At 46.3% G+C, this 25,134-nt stretch overlaps 1 protein-coding gene across 2 annotated transcripts in view; it reads left to right on the top strand.

The window, feature by feature from the left end:
- TENM4 (teneurin transmembrane protein 4) overlaps positions 1 to 25,134 on the top strand; it is a 737,235-nt gene that overhangs the window by 447,877 nt on the left and 264,224 nt on the right. The window contains exon 6 of one of the 2 annotated variants that reach the window (XM_045817893.1): positions 4,311 to 4,520. The exons of the other annotated variant lie outside the window; for it this stretch is intronic. Coding sequence (XP_045673849.1) covers positions 4,311 to 4,520 — 210 coding nt within the window. The remainder of the gene's footprint in view (positions 1 to 4,310; positions 4,521 to 25,134) is intronic. 2 annotated transcript variants of the gene reach the window in all.

Below are 25,134 nucleotides of genomic sequence, written 5' to 3'. Positions count from 1 at the left end.
CCTACTGTTTAAAGACTCATTTTTCACTATTCTCTTTACATAAGCTTTTTGTTCCATAATCCAAGCACTCTCCTTACTTCCTGCTCCCCTTTCTTCTTTTAACCAATATTAACCAATGCTTTCTGTGTACCAGACACTGTGCTAGGCACTAGGGAATAGGTAATGGGCAAGCCAGGCAGTCTAGTGGGCGGATACAGCAGACAACTGAACACTACAGTGTGCGAAGTGTTGAAACAGGGAAGTACAGGGAGCTATGGAGGCACCCAGAAAGGCATCAGGGAATTCTTCCTGGGGGAGGTGAGCCTGAGATTAAGCCAAAGAATGAGCAGGAGCTAGCGAGACACATGGAGTAGTAACAATGAAGAAAAGGGAAGATGAGAGGAAGCTCTCAGGGAGAAGGAAGAACATGTGCAAAAACTCAGGCAAGACTTTGTAGTTGTGCTCCAAGAGGTGTCATTCAGATGGATTCAGTGTGCCCTAAGATTGTGCAACTCAGCAAACTTAGACAAAAGAGAAAGCAGTGAGTTTCTGGAAATGGGAGCAGGCTGGCATATCTCAGTAGGCTTGGTGGGAAGTTACTGATAACTAATCCATGATACTTGAGAAATAAGGGGTGTGTGAAGTAACCTGGATGCCAGACAAAGGATGAAAGAATGAGAACCTTAAGCTGCGTGTGCGGTGTTCATTTCACTGTGATGGATGCTTATGCCCCCATCTCTTCCCATTGGAATCCTCTTTGGCTCCAGAAAGCCTTTCCAGTTCCTCCTGTTGAAATTAGCCTCTTGCCTATCATCCTCTCACTGCACTGGGCTGTCTTCTGTTCTGAAAGGTTCCACCACTACCCTGCTCAGAGCTCCAAGTGACGCTCTCCCTCTCCACCCACTGCTTCTTTGGGGCTGTCTCTCTCACAGTTGGCATCACTCTCGCCTTCTAGCCAATCAGTGGATGCTTAGGAAATGTTTGTGGAATGAAACAGTGTTTCCCATACTTTTGCAATCATGCACTGCACTTATAAAAAAGAAAAGATGAAGAAAGCCAGTGCCCTCAGTTTATATACATGTATTTATGCATTGCAACATCTAACATTTATTAGGTGTTTACTGGCTGCTACACTATTTTCAATGTTACTTGTTTTAACTCCTTTAATCTTCACTGCAACCCTATGTAGTAGGTATTCTTTTTTTTTTTTCCTTATTCCATTATATAGATGAGGAAAATGAGGCACAAGAGTGAAGTAATTGCCCAAAGTCATGTATACAGAGCTAGCAAGTAGTGTAATTAAAAGTCAGATGTTGCCCTGGCTGGGTGGCTCAGTTGGCTAGAGCATCATCTTGTATACCAAAAGGTTTAGGGTTTGATTCCTGGTCAGGACACATACCTAGGTTGCAGGTTCAATCCCTAGTCGGGGCACATATGGGAGGCAACCAATCAACCAAGCTTCTTCCTACCTTCCTTCCTTCCTTCCTTCCTTCCTTCCTTCCTTCCCCAACTCTTTCTCCCTCCCTCCCTGTCCCTCTCCCCCTCTCCTCTGTCTCTAAATATCAATAAACATATCCTCAGATGATGATTTTTTTAAAAATCGAATGTCCACATTTCCTAAGATTTAACACATACAAAAAATAAAACTTAATAAATTTAAAAAGTCAAATGTATTGTCTCTTAATACCACTGTATTTTTAATACAATTCTACCCTGCTTCTGTAGATGCTGATAAATAAGAGGGAGAGAATTAACATGTTTCTAATAGCATTGTATTTCACAGAAACCTCATGAGTTATTGGGTACTTACTAAGGGGCCCAGCACCTGGTTAGGTGCTTTGCATGTTGGCTCAGGAGTATTCAGGACAACCCTGGAGGCCCAGGGTGATTTGGAAACACTAGTTTGGATGATGTTGAGGTGGTTGGGTGGAAGGGAGAAGAAACAGGCATGAGGCCTGGGAGGGCACTGTGCTGTTCTCAGCCCAGGGACTCTGGAATCTGTAATGGAACAATTTACTTAGTTCTGGAACTATTTATTTCGTGAAGTTTGACAGATTTACTCAGGAAGAGGCTGTAACAAATACCCTGAAACAGCAGATCATATTTCTGAGCTTTTGTCTGAAATTGTAACAACTCAATGTGGTGTGGTGCTGGTTATCTCCAGCTCATCAGAACCTCTGATTGGAGATTACAAGACGTCTTTGGTTAATAAAAGATGAGGAAATTAAAGTATATTTACTTAATAAATGCAGCCTGGTCAACAAAATCTTTCCAAAACTGGGACCAATCACGAATGGGTTTCTCCATGGGGTGGATTCTTTCAATTTAATGAACATTTAGTGAGTACTGACCCTGGGCTCCTGCTTCCTCGTACATACCACAGGCTCAGATTGAGTGTCTGTAGTCCCCACGACATCTGCATGAAGGGGGAAGGGTAGCGGGCCTACAAATGAGTAACTGGAAGTCATTTTCCCAAGATCACAGAGCTAATAGGAGGCTAGGTCATGACGCAAACCCCAATTCTGTTGAACTCCAAAGCCCACTCCAAGAATGTACTGTACCCCTGGAATGTGCCATATGCTATTACGTGTGAGACAGCTATAGATAACTGCAAATACAGCGGGGCAAACACAATGTCAGGACTGAAGACAAGGTCAGAGGGAGGAATGATCACCCCCATAGTGACATGCCGGGAAGGCCCTCTCAGGGTGAATTGGAAACACTGGTTTGGATGATTTTAAGGTGAATCACAGCTCAGATTCTTAGGTAAAGGAACCAAAACAGAGGGCAGTCACTCAGGGGTTGTACCGTGGCCACTGATCCATGCTGCTTCGAGTGCTGTCACTGAATTTCTAATAGGAACCAGCCAAATGGTGTACACAGCAACTCTACAAAATGCCACAAGTGGGGTGCCAAGAGTCACAGAGTCTGCAAAATCCTGCAGGATTTGGTGACTGTGACTAAGTGAGCTTCTTCTGGTGAACAGACCACAAAAAACTTTTTTTTAATTTAACATTTTTTTTTCAAATTTCAACGATGAGCAGGTCTCTGTGCCACTGACCCCTGTGAGCCCCGCCAGATCTTAGGATCTCATGTCTGGGTGCAATATGTTTCTTAAGATTCAGTCTCTTTATACAACTGGATGGATCTGATTATGTTTTAAAACTTATAGCAGTTTTAAAGGGGAGAGACAAGAAGCAGCCTTTGCTGTTGTGTGGATGCAGTGTCTTGTACTGTAAACTTTTTTATGTCTGTGCTTATTATGTCCCCTCTCCCCTGGACGATGTGCTGCACACGTCTGAAGGCCACCGCTGGCGGGACTGGAAACTGTCTGACACCGAAAGTCTCGTCCCAGACTTTCACCTTCTCCTTCTGAAGAGTGGGGAGTGTGCTCCCAGAACTTAAAGCTGGGATTTTAGAACCAGAGACTCCTGACATGTTAGAAACTTGGAGTCAAACATACTGACTTGGTGCATTATGGCACTCACTGAATATTAGTGTCCTAAGATTATAGCGTTGTTTCATCCCAGATTATTAGAATTTAAGGATCCTATTATGTTAGACACTTGGAGTTCACCTATTCAGCAAATATTTGGTGCCTAGTATATGTCAAACACTATGCTAGATTCTAGGGATAGAGAAATGAAGACTACTGAAGTTTTTGCTCTCAAGGAGTTTGCAGAGAGTATCAGGATTTAAGAATCTTAAAATGTTAGATTCTTGGAAAAGTAAAACATTAGAATGTTTAAATCCTGGAATTTCAGTGATGGAGAGGGGCCCTGGATCATTCTCTCCAGCAATCTCTACCTTTTTTATGACACCCAGAACCTGTTCCAGGCATGTCCGATTCAAATCACACTAATAAGAACATCATTTTAGTTCCGTGACATTACATAATGGCCAGCTTGCAGGGTCTCTGTGATCACCTGGTGCGGCCGTTCATTCTACCATGAGGCCACTGAGGCTTGGAGAGAGGGCAGCTGTTTGATAGATAACAAGGAGCGCCAGGACTAAACAGCAGAATTTCAGCCCTCTTAGAGAACAGGCAAAGCCAGTAGGGCTTCCCTGTGTTTTCAAGGGTGCCCTCTTTCCAAACCTTGCAGACTTCTCTGCACCGAGGCCCCCCCTCTTCAGAAGGAGTTTGCACCAACTTTCTTTCCCAGGGACATCAGCCCCGCCCCCAGGCCACGTTGTGCAGTAGATCGACCAGTGTTGAGAGCCCTCCTCCCCTGTTGATGCGTGTTTTATTTTGCTCTCTCCCCCATCCCCGTGTGCCTCAAAACCAATTTTCATTATTTTTTTCTGTCTGTGTTTGTCTTTGTGGTTCGCAGGTGCTCCCTTGCATTGTTCATCCGCTTCATCAACCCCTATTGAGCAGTCCCCCTCCCCGCCCCCCTCCCCTCCGGCCAATGAGAGCCAGAGGCGGTTGCTAGGCAACGGTGTGGCCCAGCCAACCCCGGACTCAGACTCTGAGGAAGAGTTTGTCCCTAATTCATTCTTAGTTAAAAGTGGCTCCGCCAGCCTGGGGGTCGCAGCGAACGGTAAGTCCCTCTTTCTTCCAAACTTTTGTGTTTTCTCCCCTTTTGTTGGTGATGCTGATTACTGTGCCTGCCCGGGCCGCTTGCAGGGGTGGAAGGGCCTGGTGCATGGGCCACTGGGGGCTGTTGGGGGCCAGGCGCGACTCCGCAGCCCAGGCAGCCGCGCTCATGCCTGGCTGCGTGCTGTGCTGCCGGGGTGTGCGTGGGCTCGGGGGTTGCTGTTCCCACCGCATGACAGATGTGGGGTAGACAGAGCTGCATGGACAGAGATGCACAGGCACACACAAGGAGACAGAAACATCAGGTAGAGACGGAGGCAGGAAAAATACAGACAAGATGCTCCTGGAAAAAGGAGGTTAAAACTAAAATAGCACCAATTGGCTGCCTACTATGTAGTGCCCCGGTTAACCATGAGACAGATGCGAGGAAGGATACTACTTGAATTCAAGGCTGGCTTTGGAAGTTTTGAAGTTTCACGCTGCCCAGAGACTGAGGGCCCTGAAGATGCAGGGTTGAATGCTGGCTTCAGAGAGCCACTGGGCTTAAGCATCCATGTGCCCATAATAAGCACTCTTCTAAGGGCTGCTATGACTCTTTTAAGGAGAATCAGTAGGAAGGTTGGGGAGGACCTCCAGGTGGATCAGGTGCTGTGTGACCTGGGACTAGGTGCTTGCCCACTCTGTCCAGCAGAGGCCAGTCAACTTCTTTATAAGTATGCCCTGTAGGGGATTCACACCTCCAAAACATGCGTGATATACAGCCTCTGCTCTCTTTGAAAATCAGAGTGATCTTTAGCCTTGATGCTTCTCTTCTGACGGTTTATCAGGCCCTACATTCTCTTTGACCAAAAGCCAAACCATCCTCCAGGATCGTTTCTCTGTGCTCCCTGAAGGTGGTGTCCTTTTGGTGGTTGGGTGTCACTTCTCTGTACCTTTTAGCTGCCCGTGTTTCAAGTTATGCACAGAAACTGGAACCCTGGACTAGGAGGGAGGAAACCTGTGTTTCAGTCCCAGCTCTGTGGCTCATTGGCAATTTCCTCAGCAAATCACTGTCCCTCTCTAGGTCTCAGTTTCCTCAGTTGCCAATGATGGAGGAATGGCTAAGGTACTCTGATTTTATGAGTGCCATATGGTGCTGGCTGAGGTGGCCCTGCCTGTGGTCTTCTTAAACTTGCATGGGGTGGTGGGATATATACATATATATATATATATAAAATGAAATTCTTTGTTCATTTCTGAGTAAATAAGCTTTGCAGGTAAAAGAGAAGGCAGGAGATTAAAATCTTTTATCTACCCCTTTGCTGATTAACTGAACAAGAGCAATCACTTTGTTGCAAGTTCTGCAGCAAATTAATGATGTTATTGCACTCGTGTGCAGGGAAGATAGGAGGACTTCGGCTTACAGCTTTCTGCTCAGTTATGCTCCCCTGTGCGCCTGCTCCCCAGAGAACCTGGGGACCCTGGATTTCTTCCCTGGGGCCTTGCTCTGAGTATGCCAGTCTAAAGGTTGGTAATGAATGTGTTTCGTGACTGAAGGGAGAGTCCTGGGTCCTTAGTGCTCTGCTGCTCTGGGGTTAGTGGGTCATGAGAGTACCAGTGAGTCTCACCCCACATCCAGACTCTGCCTGCTACCTTCCTGTCCCTGAGCCCAAACTGAGGGGTCTTCTAGAAGCTGAAGAGCCTGCTGGGACTGGCATGTCCCCAGTGTAGCAAGTGAAGACGAGTGGGCCCTGCTACACAGTGGGTCCAGTTAATGTTTTAGGTTGATTTTTTTTTCATGAAAATAATGTGAAATTATTTTAATGGGATTGTCTTTATTGTTTTTATTATAGACAATTATAAAAGTAACAGTGCTGGTTAACATGCAAACAATATAGAAAGGTAAAAAGTGAAATTCTCCTGTAATCCTTCCTCTCAAAAATAACCACTTTTAACAGTTTGGTGCAGGGCCTTACAGGTGGGTTTTATGTAGTGTCAACTGAACGAATGAATGAAAGTGAATGAGCAAGCCGTGCTCACTAGAGGAGAAACACAATGCAGTCAAGAAAATAAAGGCCATAGAGTCAAATCTTCTGAAGTTGGGTCTCTAATACGTGACCTTGGGCAAAACACCTAACTTTTCAGAATACCAGTTGCTCCACAAGGGAAGTGGGGGAACTTTTCAAGGTTGCTGTGGAGTTTAAAAATGCTAAAGGTGATAAACTTCCTTATCTCTCTTCCCTCTTCATGCCCCCACCTTCTTCCACTAATTTAAGGCTTTAGAAACTATCCTAAATGGATTAATTGCTCTGGAAGCCCACTCCCCCTGAGACTTAATACAGAATGTGCTTTAAATGACAAAGGCAGCCCTAAAAGGTGAAAATGATGGGTTTCCTGTGGTGGGAGCTGACTCAGCACCCTGCACACAAACACATCTGTACCTCTGGGAAGCAGTCTTCCGGGAGCTGGGGCTGTGCTCTCCAGTGGCTCCCGGGAGGCCCTCCACCCACAGCTGTGTCAACTCCAGCCCAAGGCTGTGATTCCAGGTCTGTGATGCCTCAGAACCGCCCTGCTAAAATCCCCGTGTAAAATGCAAGGAGAACACACGGGCATTGCAGAACTTCTCATTGTCCCATGGAAAAGAAAACAAGGGAAGTAGGTCTTTCTGTCATCAAAATCCTAATCCACCCCCAAGGATAACCATCTAGAAATCACTGATCTATATAAAGAAAGATTTCCCTAAAATATCAACTAGTCACAGTTGAAAAGCTAAGGAAGTGATTAGGATTAAGTAGGTATTTGTCCCTACCTCATAGAAAATTTTTAGAATAAATATTAAGTCTTCCACGAATTGTTCCAATTTAAATTCTAAAGTAAAAGAGTTTTAAAAACTTAGGGATTAATATTGAAGAGGGTCAGGGAATAAATGGCTCAGAGAAAGCTGTCAGTTTCTCAAAGCTAAGGTGAGGTAGGGGTGGGTGGGAGAATTTATATGTAATAAGCACCTTCTTTGTGTGTTTCCTTTATTTACATTGTCATATTTGAGCTTCTATGTGTCTTCAATGATCAGTGGGCCAATGACTTATTTGTATCTGCATTGCTCTTAAGGGGCATAGCAAAGATGCAAACCCAAGCATACTTGATTCTAGAACCCTCATTTTCTTTTTATTTATCTATTTTTCTTTTTTTATTTGTTTTGTTCTGTTTCCAGTACCAAGTCCTGTTATTTCTATGTCTTCTCTTTAGTAGGAGACTGGAGAAGGTAAGAGGAGTTTAAAAAAAAAAATGTTACAAAAGCTGATTTTAAAAGAATGCCAAGTTGTTGGACTCCTATTACTCACCCCACAAATCTTTACGAAGCCCTTATGTCAGATGTGTTTTAGTTCATTGAATCTCATTAAACTTCTTATTTAACTTGTGACATAGCCATTTTTAGTCTCATTAAAGCAGCAGAGGGCCAGATAGGTTAAGTAACTTCCCCTAAATCACAGTATCTAAGTGCTAAATCTGAATTTGAACCCCAGATCTGTATGATACCATGGAGTGTAATTAGTTCCATCGTGTTTTCGTGAGTACTGTAGGGTTTTCAAATCAGACCAGATGACTTGGACACTAAATTCTGACGCTGCTTCATGGGAGAGCTTTTTCCCCTCCCAGCCCTGGGCCCTTCCTGCCTCTGCTACAGGTTTCTCAAGCTAGTCACGCTGCTCAGCATCACTGTTGTTTGGCAGTTTCATTGACTTTCTTGAGGCTTAAGCTGCTGGGCTTATTGTTTTGACTTCCAATCTAGTGGAGGAATGTTTATTTTTCTTTCTAAATGGGAAACACTGCTATGCATGCAAGCTGCTTCCAAACGTGTGCTCTTAAAACAAAACTAATTTAGAACCAATCCAGATTCGGTCTTCTAGTGTCCTCTTAAGTCAGTTTGTGAAATCAAAAGGCAAAACTGTGCCTTTTTCCTACTGTTGAGGTCCAGTGAGATTTTTGCTTTCACTGTGTATTTCACGGAACCTGTTTCCGTTGCAGGCCAGCTGCAGGTACTTGGGTCTGTGTAATTCCCGAGTTCCAAGAGTAAAGGGACCCAAATGGGGTGTGTGAAGTTTTCAGACACCTTTTTCAACTCTCTTGCATCAACAGACTCCTGATGGTCCATAAATTCTTATACCAGCCACATAAGGAAGCATCTAACTCCCAGTTTTTAAAAAAATGATTTCTTCTTTTATTCATTCATTCATGATGACATTTGAAATATTTTGGATGTTTTTAAGACAAATGGGGGTAAAGGGCATTCTAAGTAAAGAGACTCTATAAAACAGATATCTAATTTATGGGGTGAAAATTCCTTCAATGAAACTCTTGGAGTCAGAAGCTTTTCAGAATTCAGAAACATTTGAATATAAGAAAGGAGAGGGTGTACATATACTATATTCTTCCTAAAATCCCCAGACTGCTGGGATGGTCCATGGTAATCAAACATTAATATTTCTGCAGCGAAACATATGAAAATTGTAAGACTGAGCCTCGGGTCAGTTCAGGTCAGGTTTTCCCACTGAAAGGGTTTGGATACAACTCTCAGTCATTGATTTTTAGAATGGTGGCTAATGGATGGCAATCTTGAATTGTGCTTTCTAAAAAAAGGGAACATCAGGCCTCAGAAAGTGTTAGTCACTTGCCCATGGTTATAGAGACAACTGGATAACTTGATGGCTAAAAGGCATAATACAGGTGCAAGTTGCTTACTGGGAAGCTGTATAGAAGGGCTTGTTGCTTATCCATTAAGGCTGTTTGGAAAGGCCAGGCGTCCTCTGCTGCAGACATGGGAGCTCGGGACACCAGTGCCAGCAAGGTGGCTAGCTCACAGGCCTGGGAGTTCAGGACAGTAAAGGCCAAGTACTTCATTTTCCAAAGTCTAGAACTTAGCAACTCTGAGCTCTTAAGGACCTTTTCAAGCCCTAGGGTGTATGGACTCTTTTTTTCTTTTTTTTTATATCCTGCTGTGTTCTATATAGACTCCCCCAAATAGTCTAGAGACCTGATTATTCCCATGTCTGGTGTCCTTGTTCAACTCCAAGTTCCTTGAGGTAGGCTTTGTCCACAGCTGTATTTTCAGTGCTGAGCACCTGTAGATGCTAAAATCAGAACTGAAAAAATTGTTGATTTTCTTTCTTCTTCCTTTCGCCCAACCCCCTTCCACACAACCACACCACTGGGAACAGTGTCAGGACCCATGTACATGATGTAACTGCAGAGACTCAAAGAGATGAAGCAGTTTGCCCAAGTGCAGAGTCAAGATTTAAAGCATGGCCCCAGACTCCAGTGCCCCTTCCATCTTACCAGGTACCCCCCTCAACTAGACAAGTCCTCATCTGTGGCCTCCCACTGGGGACAGGAGACTCTGCCCCCATAATTGGGGGCAGTGGGGACGACCACTCTGGGTTTGCCTCTGTGTCTGTACAGTTTACACAGTCCTTTTTGATACGTTACCTCAGGCAAACTCTGGTGACTCTAATTTAATTGCCACATTGGCTTTCTAGGAGGTAAAGCATCTTCCTGACCTTGCAAAATAAACAGGTCACATTTTGAATTAATGTAATCGAATGGCCTGGGAGAAACAGGGCCTTCTAATTAGTCACCCACGTGACACGATTGTAGACTCTTTGCAACTCCTTTTCCACTAATTTCCCCAAATACCATTGCATTAAAAGGTACAAGAATAACATTTTTGGTGTATTCCTTGATTAGATCTAGGAATTCCCAGACCACCCCTTGAGGAAGGCACATTAGCTGTGTATCCAGGCTTTTTCCATCTGGAAACTAAGCCTGGTTTGTGTCCCTGCTGAAATGTCAGTGACCTACTCTGTGATGCCCTCACGGACACCCAACTACATCTTAAAGCATCTCCTGACACTTCAGGGCCCAGACTGTTAAAGAGATGCCTGGACAGAGGCCAAGGCGAGTTCGGGACGTTAGTTAGTATAACTAACATTTGCATAGTCCTTGCGTTCCCAGAGCAAGTTCCCATCCGTCATCTCTTCAGATCCACAGTACAGGGCCACAAGGGTGGCCACATGTGGAGTACTGTTGCTTGCACACTACTGTGTGCTGGAGGAAACAGGCAGAGTGAGAGAGGGAAGCTGCTGGGCCCAGAGCTGCCCCTTTAGCTGCACAACTTGGAGCCAGGTCGGTCTGACCGGCGAGGCCCACTGCCCTCCGTGTCAGCTCAGTGTTCCCATTGTAAACCTCACCCAGAAGAGCCTCACCCTTGTCCAGCCCGGGTTATCCTGGAAACCTGCTTGTGAAGAGGCGTGTGCCTGGAGCAGCAGACCTGGCCTCAGGGCCCAGCGCCGCCTCTAACCTGCAGTAGGACCTTGCAAGAGCCTTGTTCTTTGGTTCCCTAGCTTCCTCGTCTGGACAGTGAGAGCACTGATTTAGATCAGCATTTCCCAAGGCTCGCGTATTTCTTTCTGGGTCACTGTCAGTATGCACTGTAGCAGTGTCCCCACCTACACGGTTATTTACTTTACTTCCTTTTAAACTACCTCCTTTCTCAAGCATTTTTTTACCTAAATGAATTTATGTATTTTCCAAGGAAATTGTATATGACTGCTGCAGTTCACTTGCCACAAATAGAAGGTAGCTGTAAAAATAAATACAGTGAAAGCAGGTTATCACATTCTGGAGAGAGAATGCCTGCTCAAGGACACTGAGCAGAGACCTGCCTCTCTTTGTTAAATAGGGACTTGGGCAAGTGATAGGTGTTAAAAACACTAGTGCCAGAGGCTTGCTCCTCCACATCATCAAAGGGATCGAAAGAAAATGGAAGCTGTCCTGCATGTGAGCGTCAGTGTGATTTAAAGTCGGTTCACACTGGTGTTACCCAAAGCCATGTCCATAGGATACACAGCAACGTGGCTTCTGCTAGTGCTCCGTCTAGGCCAGGGGTGTCAAACTCATTTTCACCGGGGGTCACATCAGCCTTGCTGTTGGCTTCAAAGGGTCGAACATAATTCTAGGACTGTGTAAATGTAACTACTCCTTAACTAGGGACAAGGAGTAGTGACCGCCGGGTAGAAACAAGGCGCCGGGCTGGCTAAAACAAGGTGGAGGGCCTGATTCGGCCCATGGGCTTTGTGTTTGCCACCTGTGCTCTAGGCCTGTAATGCTGCACCCCCACAGCGCATTCACCTCGAGAATAAACATGTCTTGCTACTCCCAGAACCTACCCTCCTTTCCTTTCTTAAGAGCAGTCTTTTCTGAGTGTCTGTTCCCACCCTCCCCCTTGCGGCCTCCTGCCCTCTGGCCCTGTCATCAGGTCTGAGCTGGGTGCTTTGCGCTCAGCTGGATCCCCCATTACTGGTTAATGGCTCCTAGTTCAGACCAGAAAACCATGTGGCTTTCTCTTCTTCCCTCCCCTTCCTCTTCTGTCTCCCCTCCTCCTACTCCCTCTGAACTGCCATTATTTGTATAGGTGTTTGAGATTAAACAACTACAAAAAAAAATTCCCTCTGCTTTAAAAGGCCTAAAAGGACTGAAGTCAGAAGAAAAACAGAAATAGCGTAATGTGGAACCATGGGAGGGAAAGATAGATTACCGAGGTCTACAGATCTTTGCTGTGCTGTGTGGCCAGGAATAAGTGGCTTAACCTCTCAGGGCCTCAGTTTTCTCTGTAAAATGGGTATTGGCTTTAACAGTGCTTCACAAAGTGGTTGTGTAAATGAGAAAATAGGGGCAAAACTTCTAACATGGAGATTGTGGTGAAATAGGTGCCCAGTGAATGATAGCTTCCTTATTCTTCTGGAACCCAGAAGTTTTGGGACGGATATCTCTGGAAGGAAGGCAGATTCGCAATACCCCCACCCCTATAGGCTTGGGGGAGGTACAACAATGAACAGCGCCGTCTTGGAGTGCTAAGCTTTAATACCCCTCCTCTTTCCTAGAGATTTCCCGAGATTTAGGATGGGTAGTGAGCCCGAGGCAGCAGCTAAACAAACACAGCAGGGGTTCTTGGAAACCGGGCCTCGGCCTTTTTGGCTTGAGGTCCCTGTCTGGCCTTCCATTCCCCACAGTTCCCACTGTGATGCCTTTTCCTTCTGGTCAGCGGGCCTTCCCCCTCAGAGTTGAAGGAGAGGAAAATGACTGGTAATTCATTTATGCTTCACTCTCTTTCTCCTGAATGGATCGTATTTCTATAAATAACTCTGGGAAGCTGCCGCATAGGTTAACAACAATAAGACATATATTTGTGCTTCCAGAAGCCCCTCTTTAGCTGCCGTCAGGGCTCTGAGGGATTACACAGTGATGTGCGCTCAGTTCCCCTGCCCGCTAGCTAGATGACCTCACCGATCCCACCTCTCACTAGTGCCGCCCTTCTGCAATATGGGGGGCGAGAAGAGCAGCCTGAGAGTTGTTCAGCAGGTGCGATGGGATGACATCTAAGACACTGAGACAACTGTAGGTGCTCAGTGTTCACTGGTCTCCTTTTTGATCTCTGGCAGAGGATGGGGTATGATTTTAGTTGGTGAGGGGGTTCCCCGATCAAAATTTAAGTTGTGATCACTTACCTGCTGGCATCCTGAGAATGAGCAAAAATGGAAGTTGAGCTGATCCTTATCTATTTGCTAGTTTTTTGAAATTCTGCACCCTTAACCAAAACATTTCCTACTATGTCTCCTCTCCTCACTGGCCTCCTTGCCTGTCCCCTCTCTCTTTAATCAATCCATCTTCACACTGTCCCAGGGCAATCCTTCAAAGCCCAGATGCCTACCTCATAGCCCTCTGGTGACTCCCTGCTGGCTCCCCACCGCTGGCCGCCTCAGGGCCTAACTCCGCAGCAGGGCTGCCAAAGCCCTTCCTCATGGAGCCCTTCCCGCTCTCTCACTTCTTGGTTTTGTACTCCTGCTAGGAGCTATGGCCACAGAAAACTAGCCCAGCTCATGAGGGGCAGAGGACATTCCCAATGCCCAATATAGGGCCTGTGGTGAATATCTGGAAATAATAGGGAGCAAAGGCTTGTGAACATTAAAAAAATCTTATCAATTTAGAATGAGAACGGGGAAGGTCTTTCTGATTTGAAGTGATATGTGAAGAAATAAAGCTTGTTTACCATTCAGAACCAATTCCATTCAGCACATTATTATTATTATTTATTATTATTATTATTAGTAGTAGTAGTAGTAGTAGTAGTAGTATTAAAAACCTACTGCGTGCCAAGGCCTGTGGAGGATAGAAGGCAGTCCACTTGCCTGTACGCTGTGAGGGAGACAGACACCTCAACAGCTCTGCCTTAAAGCAGGAATCCATGAAGGGAACAAGATGAGGGCTGCTGAGGTTTGATGCAAATTGGGAGCATGTAGGGACTCTTCTGGGGAGAGGGGATAACTCCCTGAGGGGCACAGGCAAGTTTACACCATCGGGCTATACCCGGAAGGGAGCTGTGGGTTTATGGATCTGTAAGGCTGCCATGGACTGAAATGTGTCCTCCCAAAAGTCATATGTTGAAGCACTAATGTGCACCCCCCCCTCCGCCACCTGCCATGTAACTGAACTGGAAATACATCCTTTGAAGAGGTGTATTAAAGTCCTTAGAATTATCAAGGTCAGGAGGGTGGAACCCTGATCTGAAGAAACTGGTGTCCTCGTAAAGGAGGAGGAGACAGCAGAGCTCACTGCTGCCTGTGTTGTGACACGGCAAGAAGATGGTCACCGGGAAGCCAGCCCAGGACGAGAGTTCTCACCAGAAACCAAACCCACTGGCACCATGAGCTTAACTTTCCAGACTCCAGAATGATGAGAAATAAATGTCCGTTGCTTACACCACCCAGTCAGTCTCTGGCACTTGGTCGTGGCAGCCTGAGTGATGAAGACAAGAGCCCAGACGGTGTCGGGAGAAGCCTGGGTATTCACACTTTGCTTGTCAGTTATTTGTATGCAACCACATTTCTCCCAGCCTAAATGTGGGGTCTTGCAGCATTTACTTCCTAAACATTCATTCGTTCGTTTGTTCGTTCGTTCGTTCGTTCGTCCATTTATTCTTTCAGCAGATTTCTTTAAAGTGCATGCTTTGTGTAGGGTCCTTTGTTGTAGAGTCTGACCAGTGGCCATCTGTAGCCATGTGCCCTCTATGTGTAGTCATGGGCCTAGGCTCATGGGCCTAGGGGACAAGTGAAGGGAATGCCAGGAGCTGCTGCCGCGGGGCAGGGTGGAAGGCAGGGCCAGGGCAGCAGGGCCCCGTCCCCACCCTGCCTCCTTCCCACTCTCAGGGAGCAACAGCCTGCTTACACGTCTCGATTTTCCTGTGGTTGGAGGTGGGGGGTGGAAGGGGCAGTGGGGCCGGAGGGCAGGTTTGCTGCTCTATGTCTCACTCATTTCAGAGCTTACCAAGAGAGATGAAGGTAGCAGGGTTAGCCTTAGGAGCCAGGAGGGCCTTGCACACTGTTGGATTGTGTAACTGAAGAGCAGGTTCCATTACTGTGCACCTGCAGGGTGCCAGATGCATGCTAGGTGCGTGGTAGGTGCTGCACCTTCCCCACGAAATCTGTACGGTGGCTGGGCTTTGGGGCAAGAAAGTTAAGCCTGTGGATTTGAATTTTGGCTCCCTCACTACCGGCTGAGATCTTTAGCAAACGATTTAACCTCTGAGTTCCCATTTTTCCTCCTGTGTAAAATAGGGGTAATAATAAGACCTGTCTCATAGGTATTGTTAAATTCAATGTGAAATTATGTATAAGTGCTTAGCAAAGGACCTGTATATTATAAAGTTTTCAATGAAAACTGCTGTTATTGTTATCATTGTTTCTCTGTTTAGTGTTTTACCAAACTGAGTCTCAGAAATACACAATAATTCAGCCAAGAACATCAGTATAAGTGACATTTTGCATCCCAGGGGTGCCTGGCCCCTCAGTGCAACTTGTTCTCCCCGCACCAGGCCACCTTCTCTCCTTAACAGCCATCTCTTCCCTTTCTTCACAACCCTCAGAAGCCAAAGGTCTCAGGGAGCCTCCCCAGGAGACCAGAGGCTTCTTTACACCGAGCCCTCCGTCCTGCCTGGAGGAGGAGGCTGCTCGCACACGGTGGCAGTGGTCCCCGACCCCTGGCCAGCATCCCCCTGAATGCAAACCGCTGAGTTGCACTCTGGCTCCTAGCTCTTTTAAGACACCCCTGTTGGGTCCCTGTGTGGGTGACAAGATGATGCATGAGGCCTGCCTAAGCAGCTTATTTGTCTGAGCTGGTGATGGCCTTTGTCCTGAGGTGGGTTAATAGTAAGGGGCAGTGGCCCTTTAAAGCCTAGACAATGGACAGGCTTCTCAGGTCACTGAATCACTCAGCAAATGGCCAGAGCCCCTCAGAGCATGGGAGGCCCCTGCCCCTTCCACTCAGCACTAACCCTGCTCTTCATCTAGTCAGGCGTTGTTCCCGCCTAGCAAGAAGAAACACTTGGATTAATAGGGGAGAAAGACTCAAAGAGGATTAGAAGGACAAAGGACTTCAGAGGAGGAAACTGAGACAGAGAGGGACAAGGGCTAATTCCTGACTTCCCTGAGGACCCTGTGCCCCGCTCTGCCCCACTCTGCTTTCCTAGCTTTGCTTTCTTCCCTCCCCAGATGCACTGGGTCCACAGTGACCAGACTGATTTACCAGCAGCACCTTTCACCACTGGAACCTAAATCTACAGGTTATAGTTCATATTTCTTAGGCTGGCGCTCAGGACCCAATAAAATTGACCACATTCTCTCCTTGTTGAACCTCTCTGTCTTTCCCCAAGCCCCCTCTCTAAGTGAGGCCTTCACTACCTGCTTCAACCAAAGCAGCTTCCTTTTATCTGTCCTACATTTGCTTCTGAGCAATATCCTATTTAAAGAACACTTGGGGCCCTGGCTAGGTAGCTCAGTTGGTTAGAGCATCATCCCAATACACCAGGTTTGTAGGTTCAGTACCCAGTCAGGGCACATACAGGAGCAACCAATGAATGCATAAAAGGGTGGACAACGAAAACTGGTATTTCTCTCTCTCATCAATAAATTTAATTAAAAAAATACTTTGAATATTAAATTTTTTCAATATATAAAAGCTGCTGATATAAATTAACCCTTTCATTGTATGAAGGGTGGCAGAGCTAGACATGAAGCCAGGCCTTCTGATTCCCAAATCTAATCTTCTCTCAGTGTATGTATTCATTCACTCATCCTACAAAGATTAGTTGAGCACCTACTGTGTGCCAAACACTGAGATAGGCTGAGGAGCACTGACATGAATAAGACAAAGACCCTGCCCTCAAGGATGGGGGCCTGAGGGCTCAAGAACGCACATGTGACAAGTGCCCACTGATGTCAGTATCTAGATGGCCATCAGTGACTTTGGCAAGGAATTTTGAGGTATGGAAGCTAAAACCGGAAGAGGATGGATGGAAGATGGGAGGATAGAAACTGTTTAGATAACTCGTTCTAAGAAGTTGGCCTTGGCGTCACAGGTTAACTTGCTAATAACAATGGGTGAAGGCTGCTTTACAGTGGGGAGATCAGGACTCAGTCGTCACCTCAACAAGTAATGAGACCCAGTGATTGAATGAGAAGTGCACTCCATCATACATGAGACACGCTCGCTGAAAATGTTTAACCCGAGTCTGATCATCAGAAAACGATCAGACACGTCCAGAATATAGAACAGTCTACAGGGCAATTGACTTTGCCTTTCCTAAAAGGCATCATGAAAAAAAAAAAAAAAGAAATGGGAGCCTTGCTGGGTGTGAAGCTGCTCTATATTAAATAAGAGACTAAAAAAATATAACAGCTAAGCCCTGGCTGGGTAGCTCAGTTGGTTAGAGCATTGTCCTAATATGCCAAGGTTGTGGGTTTGATCCCCAGTCAGGGCACATACAAGAATCAACCAGTTAATGCATAAGTAAGTGGAGCAACAGATTGATGTTTCTCTCTCTCTCTCCCTTCCCCTCACTCTCTAAAACCAATTAATTTTATATATCTATATTTATCTATATAGGGTCCAGCACAAATAATGCCCATTTTTTATTACAAAATCATAACCATGTAATTGTGTAACATAACAATATCACACTCAAGCACACCATATATTTTAGGTGAAAATTTCAAATCAAAACTATAAATTATTACACCCATATTATTACCCTACCAACCACACTCAAACTGGCCTTACTCTGCCAGACCCTATATATTCTGTCCAGAAAAAGTCCAGACATTGTTAATATAATAGAACTGTTTGTGCAACATTGACATAACCTGGCAGCCAAGGAGAAGGGACTGGAATGCACATGTGTGAACAATGATGACTTCCCTGTAGTAGTCAGTAGGGGCAGTAGACATCATTGAGTGAGCATGTGTACTGTGTGGCCATCGCGTTCAAAATGACTGAGCAAGTAGAGCAACAAATCTGCATCAGATTTTGTGTTAAGCTTGAACCTCCTTCTGGGGAAACTATCAAGATGATTCAGAAGGCTGAAGCTGTGGGCAACTGGTGATTGGCAGCTTCATCACGACAACCTGCCTGCTCATGCATCATGTTTTGTGCACAGTTTTTTGGTGAAACATCAAATCACCCATGTCATTCATCCCCCCTACAGCCTAGATTTGGCACCCTGTGACTTCTGGCTTTTCCCCAAACTAAAATCACCTTTAAAGGGAAGACATTTCAGGCTGCCAGTGAGATTCAGGAAAACACGATGGGGCAGCTGATGGCAATTGGGAGAACTGTGTGAGGTCCCAAGGTGTCTACTTTGAAAGGGACTGAGGTGTCATTATGTACGTTGTCTTATGTACAATGTTTCTTATATTTTTTATCTTCTTCAACAAATGTCTCTATTTTTCATAGTACCTGACTGGATACCTTCAGGGCAGATTAACATAGCCAAATGCAACACTTGAATCTGGATTGGATTCTAAGGATTTTTTAAAGACTACAAAGAAAATACATTTGGAAAGAATTGGGGAGATTTTTAAATATGGTGTATTGGTGTGTGCTAGGAAATATTCTGAAGCAGTTGTTTTCTTCATTGTGATCACGGCGTTGTGGTTGAATGGGAGCATGTCCATACCCCTAGGAGATGCAGGCTGGTGCAGAGTGGCTTGATGTCTGCAACTTTGTTTCAAGTGGTCAGAAAAAATATTTTCATATAGAGAGATATAAAGCAATGTGACAACATCCTAACAATTGACAAATTTTGGTGAAGAGTATATGGGTGTTTTTATACCATTCTTTTGCCTTTTCTGTAGGATTAGACGTTTTCAAAATACAAAGTGGGGGAGATTTTGCTTAGGTTGCAGAGAGATTGGACAATAGTAACTTAGTTTTTGGAAAGGTTTCTTGGCATGGAGGGGATGAGGTCCCATTTTTTAAGCAACAGCCCACCCTCCCCCTCTTTGAGAACTCAGACTATAGAAACCCTCTGAACCTTTACAGAGAATTGATAGTTCAGCAGTTGTGATAAAACAGGCCCTTCCTGGGCGTGGAGGGGCTTCAGCGAGGCACTGGAGCCAGTAATGGGAACCACATTGGCGAGAGTGTGCGGAGCCCCACCCCAGAGACGGCCCTTCTGTGCGGAGACGGGACAACTGGAACGAATTATGTACACTCATACTTGTTAAACTGCCTTGGCACCAGGAGTGATCCTCGTAACCTGAGCTTTACAGCGGCGCAGCCACAGTTAAAGTTGGGCCAGCCTTGCCCCCGCACCCTCTCTGTCGAAGGTTTATAGCTGAAGCATAAAACAATTCAGCATGAGCTGAAACATGAAAAACTCCTCTGGATTATAAAGGCAGACCTTTCTGTTTAAAGTTTTCTAGGGAGGCAGCATTTGGGAATAAAATATTTTTGGTCTTCTGCTTTTCCAACCCTTGGCCAGGCTCCCAAATATTCCACCCAACCCCAACCCTGCTCCCCACCTTGAACCCAGACCACAATCCAATCAAACACAGAAGCTGCTGTGTTTTGTGGTTGGAAGGGTTCTGTTGCGGCTGGGGGAGGCAGGGTTCGGAATCTGAACCCTGAAGCTGTGTGGCCTTGGGCAAGCTGGTTCCTCACTCTGAGCTTCAGTCTCTTGGTGATTTATAGATCCTACTTATCACAGGGTTGCCCCCACGTGGGGGTGTGGTCACCGAGTGCGTGGAGCCTGTGCACAAAGTGGCACTCTGTAAATGTTGTCTCATTGCTTACATCACAGTGTGTCCAATACTAGAGATCTGTAGTGAATTGTTGTCTTATTTGATCATGTAGAAAAGTTTTTCAAAAATTACTCTTACTTTTACCTAAAAGGTAGCCAAAGTCCCGTTCTCAATTGAAGACAAATTACATGGAAAGTCACAGGTGAAGAGTCGAATTTTATTCGACTCTATTATTAAGAGTTTTGGGATCCTGGCTAGTGTGGCTCAGTGGATTGAGTGCCAGCCTGTGCACCAAAGGGTCACTGGTTCGATTCTTACTCAGGGCACATGCCTGGGTTCAGGGCCAGATCCTCAGCAGAGGGCACATGAGAGGCAACCACACAATGATGTTTCTCTCCCTCTCTCTGTCCCTTCCCCTCTGTCTAAAAATAAATAAAATCTTTAAAATATGTATTTTTTAAAAGGAGTTTTTGGTATAAGGGTATATAGGATTTAAAGCCACACAGGCCTAGGTTTAAATCCCAGCTCTGCCACTTAATGGCAAAGGGACCCAGGCAGGTCAGTAATCTATTCTGAGCCTTGGTAGCTTTGTCTGTATAGCAGGGTGTAATAAACCAACTCAGCAGGGTGAGTGAAGAATCAGCACACTTTATGACAACCTCTTAGCCGAGCACCTAGCAAATGAAGCATTCAATGAACAGAGCTGCGATTCATACTGAATCTGAGACGAGGAAGGCCCCTGATCTCCAGGCCTGTCTCTCAAGTGTTGTTCTCAGGCACCAGGAATGACGGACCAAGGGCAACCAGCTGATATCAAAAGCCCTGCCTTGCAGACCTTCCAGTGAGTGGTGAAAGTGCACTGTGATTTCTGCCCTTTTGAAGTTGTCTCTCAGCCCAGCCCTTCAAGCTACTAGGGGCATGATGGGCTGGGAGAACACTGAGAATGAGAAGAAATTTGCTCACTATAAGCAAGGTAGGCAGGTAGCCCCTTCAGACAGGGCAAGCTGGTTTGTTCAGAACCTGGTACCCACCCAGACGTGTGTGTGTCAGGCAAAGGGGACTTTTGCTGGACTGTTTCTTTTGGCAAAAACGGCCAGAGATGGGTGGGAAAGTGTGGACCAGAAGGAGATCCCTTCCTGTGTTCTGCTTGAGTCGAGGTTAGGAACCCCAGATTGCTTCGTTGAAGGTTTAGCTTTTAATTTGAAGCACCACAGGCCACCAGTTCATCCTCAACAGGTTTACACTTCCAGTCCCAGCCCTACCCCCAATAACCATGTGTGACCCTGGGAAGTCACTCTACATCCATGGCCCTCAAAAGGAAGAATGAGAGACCTGCTCTGCGGGCCTCTCAGCCTGCCATACGGCTTCTGTGAGGGGAGACCCAAGAAGGAGTAAGAGCTGCGTACACAAAGGGAGGCCGAGGAAGGCGGTCCCAGGGGTGTGCTCTCCAGACTGGCCAGTTTGTTATGCGCACATCAGTGTGCAAGGCATGTCCTCAAGAAGCTGTGTGCAAGCAGAGATGTTATTACTGAAATACACGGCAAATAGAGTATTTAGTAAATAGAAACACTGTAAGTACAGGATAGGAGATAGAGATACTAATGTTCTCTTACTGTCTCTGACCCTGAATTTATTCAGGTTTTGGTATCGAGATCTTTGACTGTATTTTTGCAAATTAAAGTAGCACACCTGGATTGTCAAGGCTTTCAAACAGATCATCTACACTGTCACTAAAGACCTAGGTATGTATCTTTCCTAGGGGATAAAAGATTTTCAAATATGACACAAAAATTGCCATCCTTCTGGACAGGTGAGAATTTATGACAGGCAATTAAATGATGTGTATTTGCTAACTGTGTATTTTCTGTGTATTTCTCCTGCTTGAGCAGAGGAAGTAATATGTAAAAAGGGGCAGACGAGGACAGAAAGGAGCTGGACTCGCTTCCTGCTCATTTGCAGGTTGGGTTAAACATTTCTAATCTCTGCATTTTAGGAGCTAAGACTCCACTGCTCACACGCATTGCCAACCCCTCACCTCCCACACCAGGGTTCCTTTTCTTTTCTGTCTCTTTTTTTCTAGAGTCAAGATTCTCCAATACATGCCTTTTCCAGGACTGAAAAATTGCCCAAAAGTTGGGGGGTGATATTACCCCCTTCCTTGGGGGCCTCCTGCCCCAGCTGGGGGGCTGCCTCCTGCAGGCTGAGAACAGCTGAGGTTTCTTGTCTGGAAGGTACACTCACAAGGTGTCTTTAGCTGGGGACCCCTTCTTTAGGGCCAGCAGCCGAGGCAAATTTCCGGGTGGGAAGAAGGAATCTGTAATAAAGATCCCTACAGGATTGTGTGCCAGCTTTTGAGGAGAGAGTTTCATCAGATTGAAAACTGGTGTCCAAACTCCCGACCCTTCACTGCACTTGGAAGGCCGGGAGCACCCTCAGCCTTCAGGGTTCTCCTGGAAACGCCCAGGGTGTGGAGCCCGCCAGAGCCGTCTCAGGTCACCGTTCATCCAGTTTGTAGCCTCACGCCAGTGGTCCATCTGTCTCCCTCTCTGAGGCTTATTGTTGTCTTGTGCAAGATAGGGATGATCCTTGGTACCTGAGTGGGTGGGGCGGCATTTACAGGACTGAGTAGTTATCTGTGAAAAGGTGAGCAGGGAGCCTGGCATGTGCTGGACACAAGAAGGGTCAGTCCTTTTACCCACAGACTCCTAGAGGACAGACTACCCCCTGATGGCCCACAGAGTGATAAGGGACCTGAGAGGAGGGAGGTGGATCAGCCCTCACAGCAGAGAAGCGCCAGCTGCTTAGCCCACAGCAGCACTTCCCGGCCCGTCTGGTGTGGCTGACACCATGCGTCTCTGTGTTTAAAAGATCTCCTCGCCCCAAGTCTCACCTCTGCTCAGGGATGGGGGAAACGTCTTCCTAGGACTGTTGTGGGGACCCAATGAGATCATGTGTACAAATGTGTCAAGCACAGTGCCTGGCACATAGTAGATGCTCAGAAAATGTTGAACCATCCAAAGAAAGTAATCTGGCTAAAGACAGGCCAAAAATGCCATCTGTGTTCTGTCACAGTCAGCTCGCTGCCCGAGTCAGGGACAGCTTTGCAAGGTGAGAATGAGTCAGGGCAGCCTTGGGCTGCAGGGAGAGCCTGCTCTGGATTGTACAACACGCTGGGGTGGGCGCCAAGCGCCGAGTGGTCCATGTTCCTGTGTCTGCCCTGCCCCAGCACCTGCACCTAGCAGGATCCCAGCTGGCGCCCTGCCAGGGCTGGCCCTCCTGCCTCCTGGCCCCGAGGCCAGGCAGCTTCCAAGTCGCCTCCAAATGGGTAGTGCCAAGGCCTGAACAGAAGAACAGCCTTTCCCTGTTGGGCACTCCTGTCCCCACCCTCCCCGGGCAGCCTGGCCAAGGGATTTATGCAGGTGCTTAGGCCCCCATGCGTAGGCCCAGTGGCCAGGCATCAGCGTACCGCTTTCTGTGTAACTCACACATGCCCGGCACCTTTCACAGTTCTGCACTCTTCCACAGGGGCACCCTTGCTAGGCACCTGTGGTCCGAAGTGCTGTTGTGTCTCTTGTCTTATTTAATTATCATAGCAATTCTGGGCTACCAGCATTATTCCCTTTTCATAGGTGAGCCAGCTAAAGCTCAGAGAGATGGAGGAATTTGCCTGAAGTCAGGTAGCTCACAGGTGGCAAGCCCACGAGGCTCTGGTGCCTGAGCGTGGTCTCAGCACCCACCATGCACAGTCTGCTGGGAAGAAAGACCTTCATGGCTCCACTGGATTGAGGGGACAGGCCTGCCAGGCACTCAAAGTGCAGGATGTTTGTTCACTCTCTCACTGGACAAAGTGAGGCAATTTGTCAGGTTCTTTCAGCTATTCTTAAGCAAAGGGGCTCAGGGGAGACAGCTCTTGGCTTTAACAGAGAATGGCTTGAGGGTGCTATTTCTGGTAGGCCTAGAACCAGAGACAGAAGAGAAAGCAGCTGTAGAGATTGGGGTAAGTGCTTGGCTTGTCAGAAAGATAATCCCCCCACACCTGTGCCCTGGAAACACAATCCAGGGCTCTGCGATGTACTTTCATCTGTCACCAGGGCGTCCCCAGGGTGACCTGGCCAACCGTATCCAAGCTGGTAGGGCTCGGATTACAGGGCCCATTCTCAGGGCCCTTGAGTCCCAACAATGCCTGTTTGTCCTTCGGATCTGCCATCTCCCAGGAGGAATGTTAATGGGACCAAGAATGGAGGGGGTGGGAGGGGAAGAGCCTGACTTGAGTCTGGGCCCACTCTCAGGTCACCCTCTTGAGTGAACTCATCCATGTGTGTCTGCTAGCCCTTCCCAGAGACACTTAAGGCAGCTCCAAGAAAGAGGGATTTGTCCTCTTGCTTTTCTTAGACCACACCACCACTCCTGAAAAGGGTGCGGGTTTTCCTCTGTTCAATCTGGGGCTTAGTCTGTCCCTTGAAAGAGCTTACAATTCACCTCAAGGAATATTTTCAAAAGCAGAAAAATTGAAAATGACTTGGACGTCCAATAGTCAAACATTGGTAAAAATAACATTATCTCCATCCATATGATGAGGTTTTAGATGGCCATTAAAGTCATGTTTTCAGATAATATTTAAAGATACAAAAAAAACTCTTACAGTACAATGTTAAGTGGGAAAAAAAGTTGTATGGAAAAATGCCTATAGATAGTGTGAACTTAATTTGATGACTACATGTTTAAGACTAGAAGGAAATAGACCAGGGAATGTTCACAGTAGTTATAACTAGGTGTTGTGGCTATGATTTTTTTGTTTGTTTTTTTTTCCTTTGTACTTTTCTCTTTTATACATCTTCTAGTGAAAACATGACTTGAGGGTCAAAGGAAATTAATTTCTTGCACTCCTGGTATACAGCAGACATTGTGCTGGGTGCTGAGGGTGAGAGATTGGGAACAACCCAACCCCTGCACTCTGTGGGCTCATAGCCTAGTAGGGCATAAAAATACACAAGCAGGTTTTTTAAAAGTTGTTTTCAACAATAATACCAGCAGCAACAACAATTATACTGACATATTTAAGTGCTGTGGAATGTTCTCAATGCTTTATGTATATTTACATTTAAACCTTAAAACTCCATGAGGTGTAGGTAGTTAGTTATTAAACCATTCTACTAATAGTTAATGCAGGCTGCTGTATTTACGGAGAAAACAGAGATTGATTCTGTCTTGGAGGATCGGGGAAGCTGCAGTCAAGAGTTGGCACTGGAGCTGATTCTTCCAGGATAAATGTGAGTTCTCCAAGCAGACAGAGCTGGGAAAGGGTTTGCAGGCACAAAGAACATCATGAACAAAGATACCCAGGGACACGAAAGAGCAACGGCTAATCCCACACTCCTTCCTCCCCAGTGAGAAGCTAGGAAGGCCTTGGGAGCCACTTTGTGAAGGGCATAGAAGATCGGGCTGAAAAGTTTGAGCTTAATTCCATCAGGCAGTGGTGAGCCATTGAGGAGCCCCGACATGGTCAGCTCT

Source organism: Phyllostomus hastatus, unplaced genomic scaffold (assembly GCF_019186645.2).
Source record: "Phyllostomus hastatus isolate PE091 unplaced genomic scaffold, TTU_PhHast_1.1 phas_scaffold_317, whole genome shotgun sequence".
Lineage (NCBI taxonomy): Eukaryota > Metazoa > Chordata > Mammalia > Chiroptera > Phyllostomidae > Phyllostomus > Phyllostomus hastatus.
Note: the sequence above shows the minus strand (reverse complement) of the source record. Positions and strands in the feature narration are given on the sequence as shown.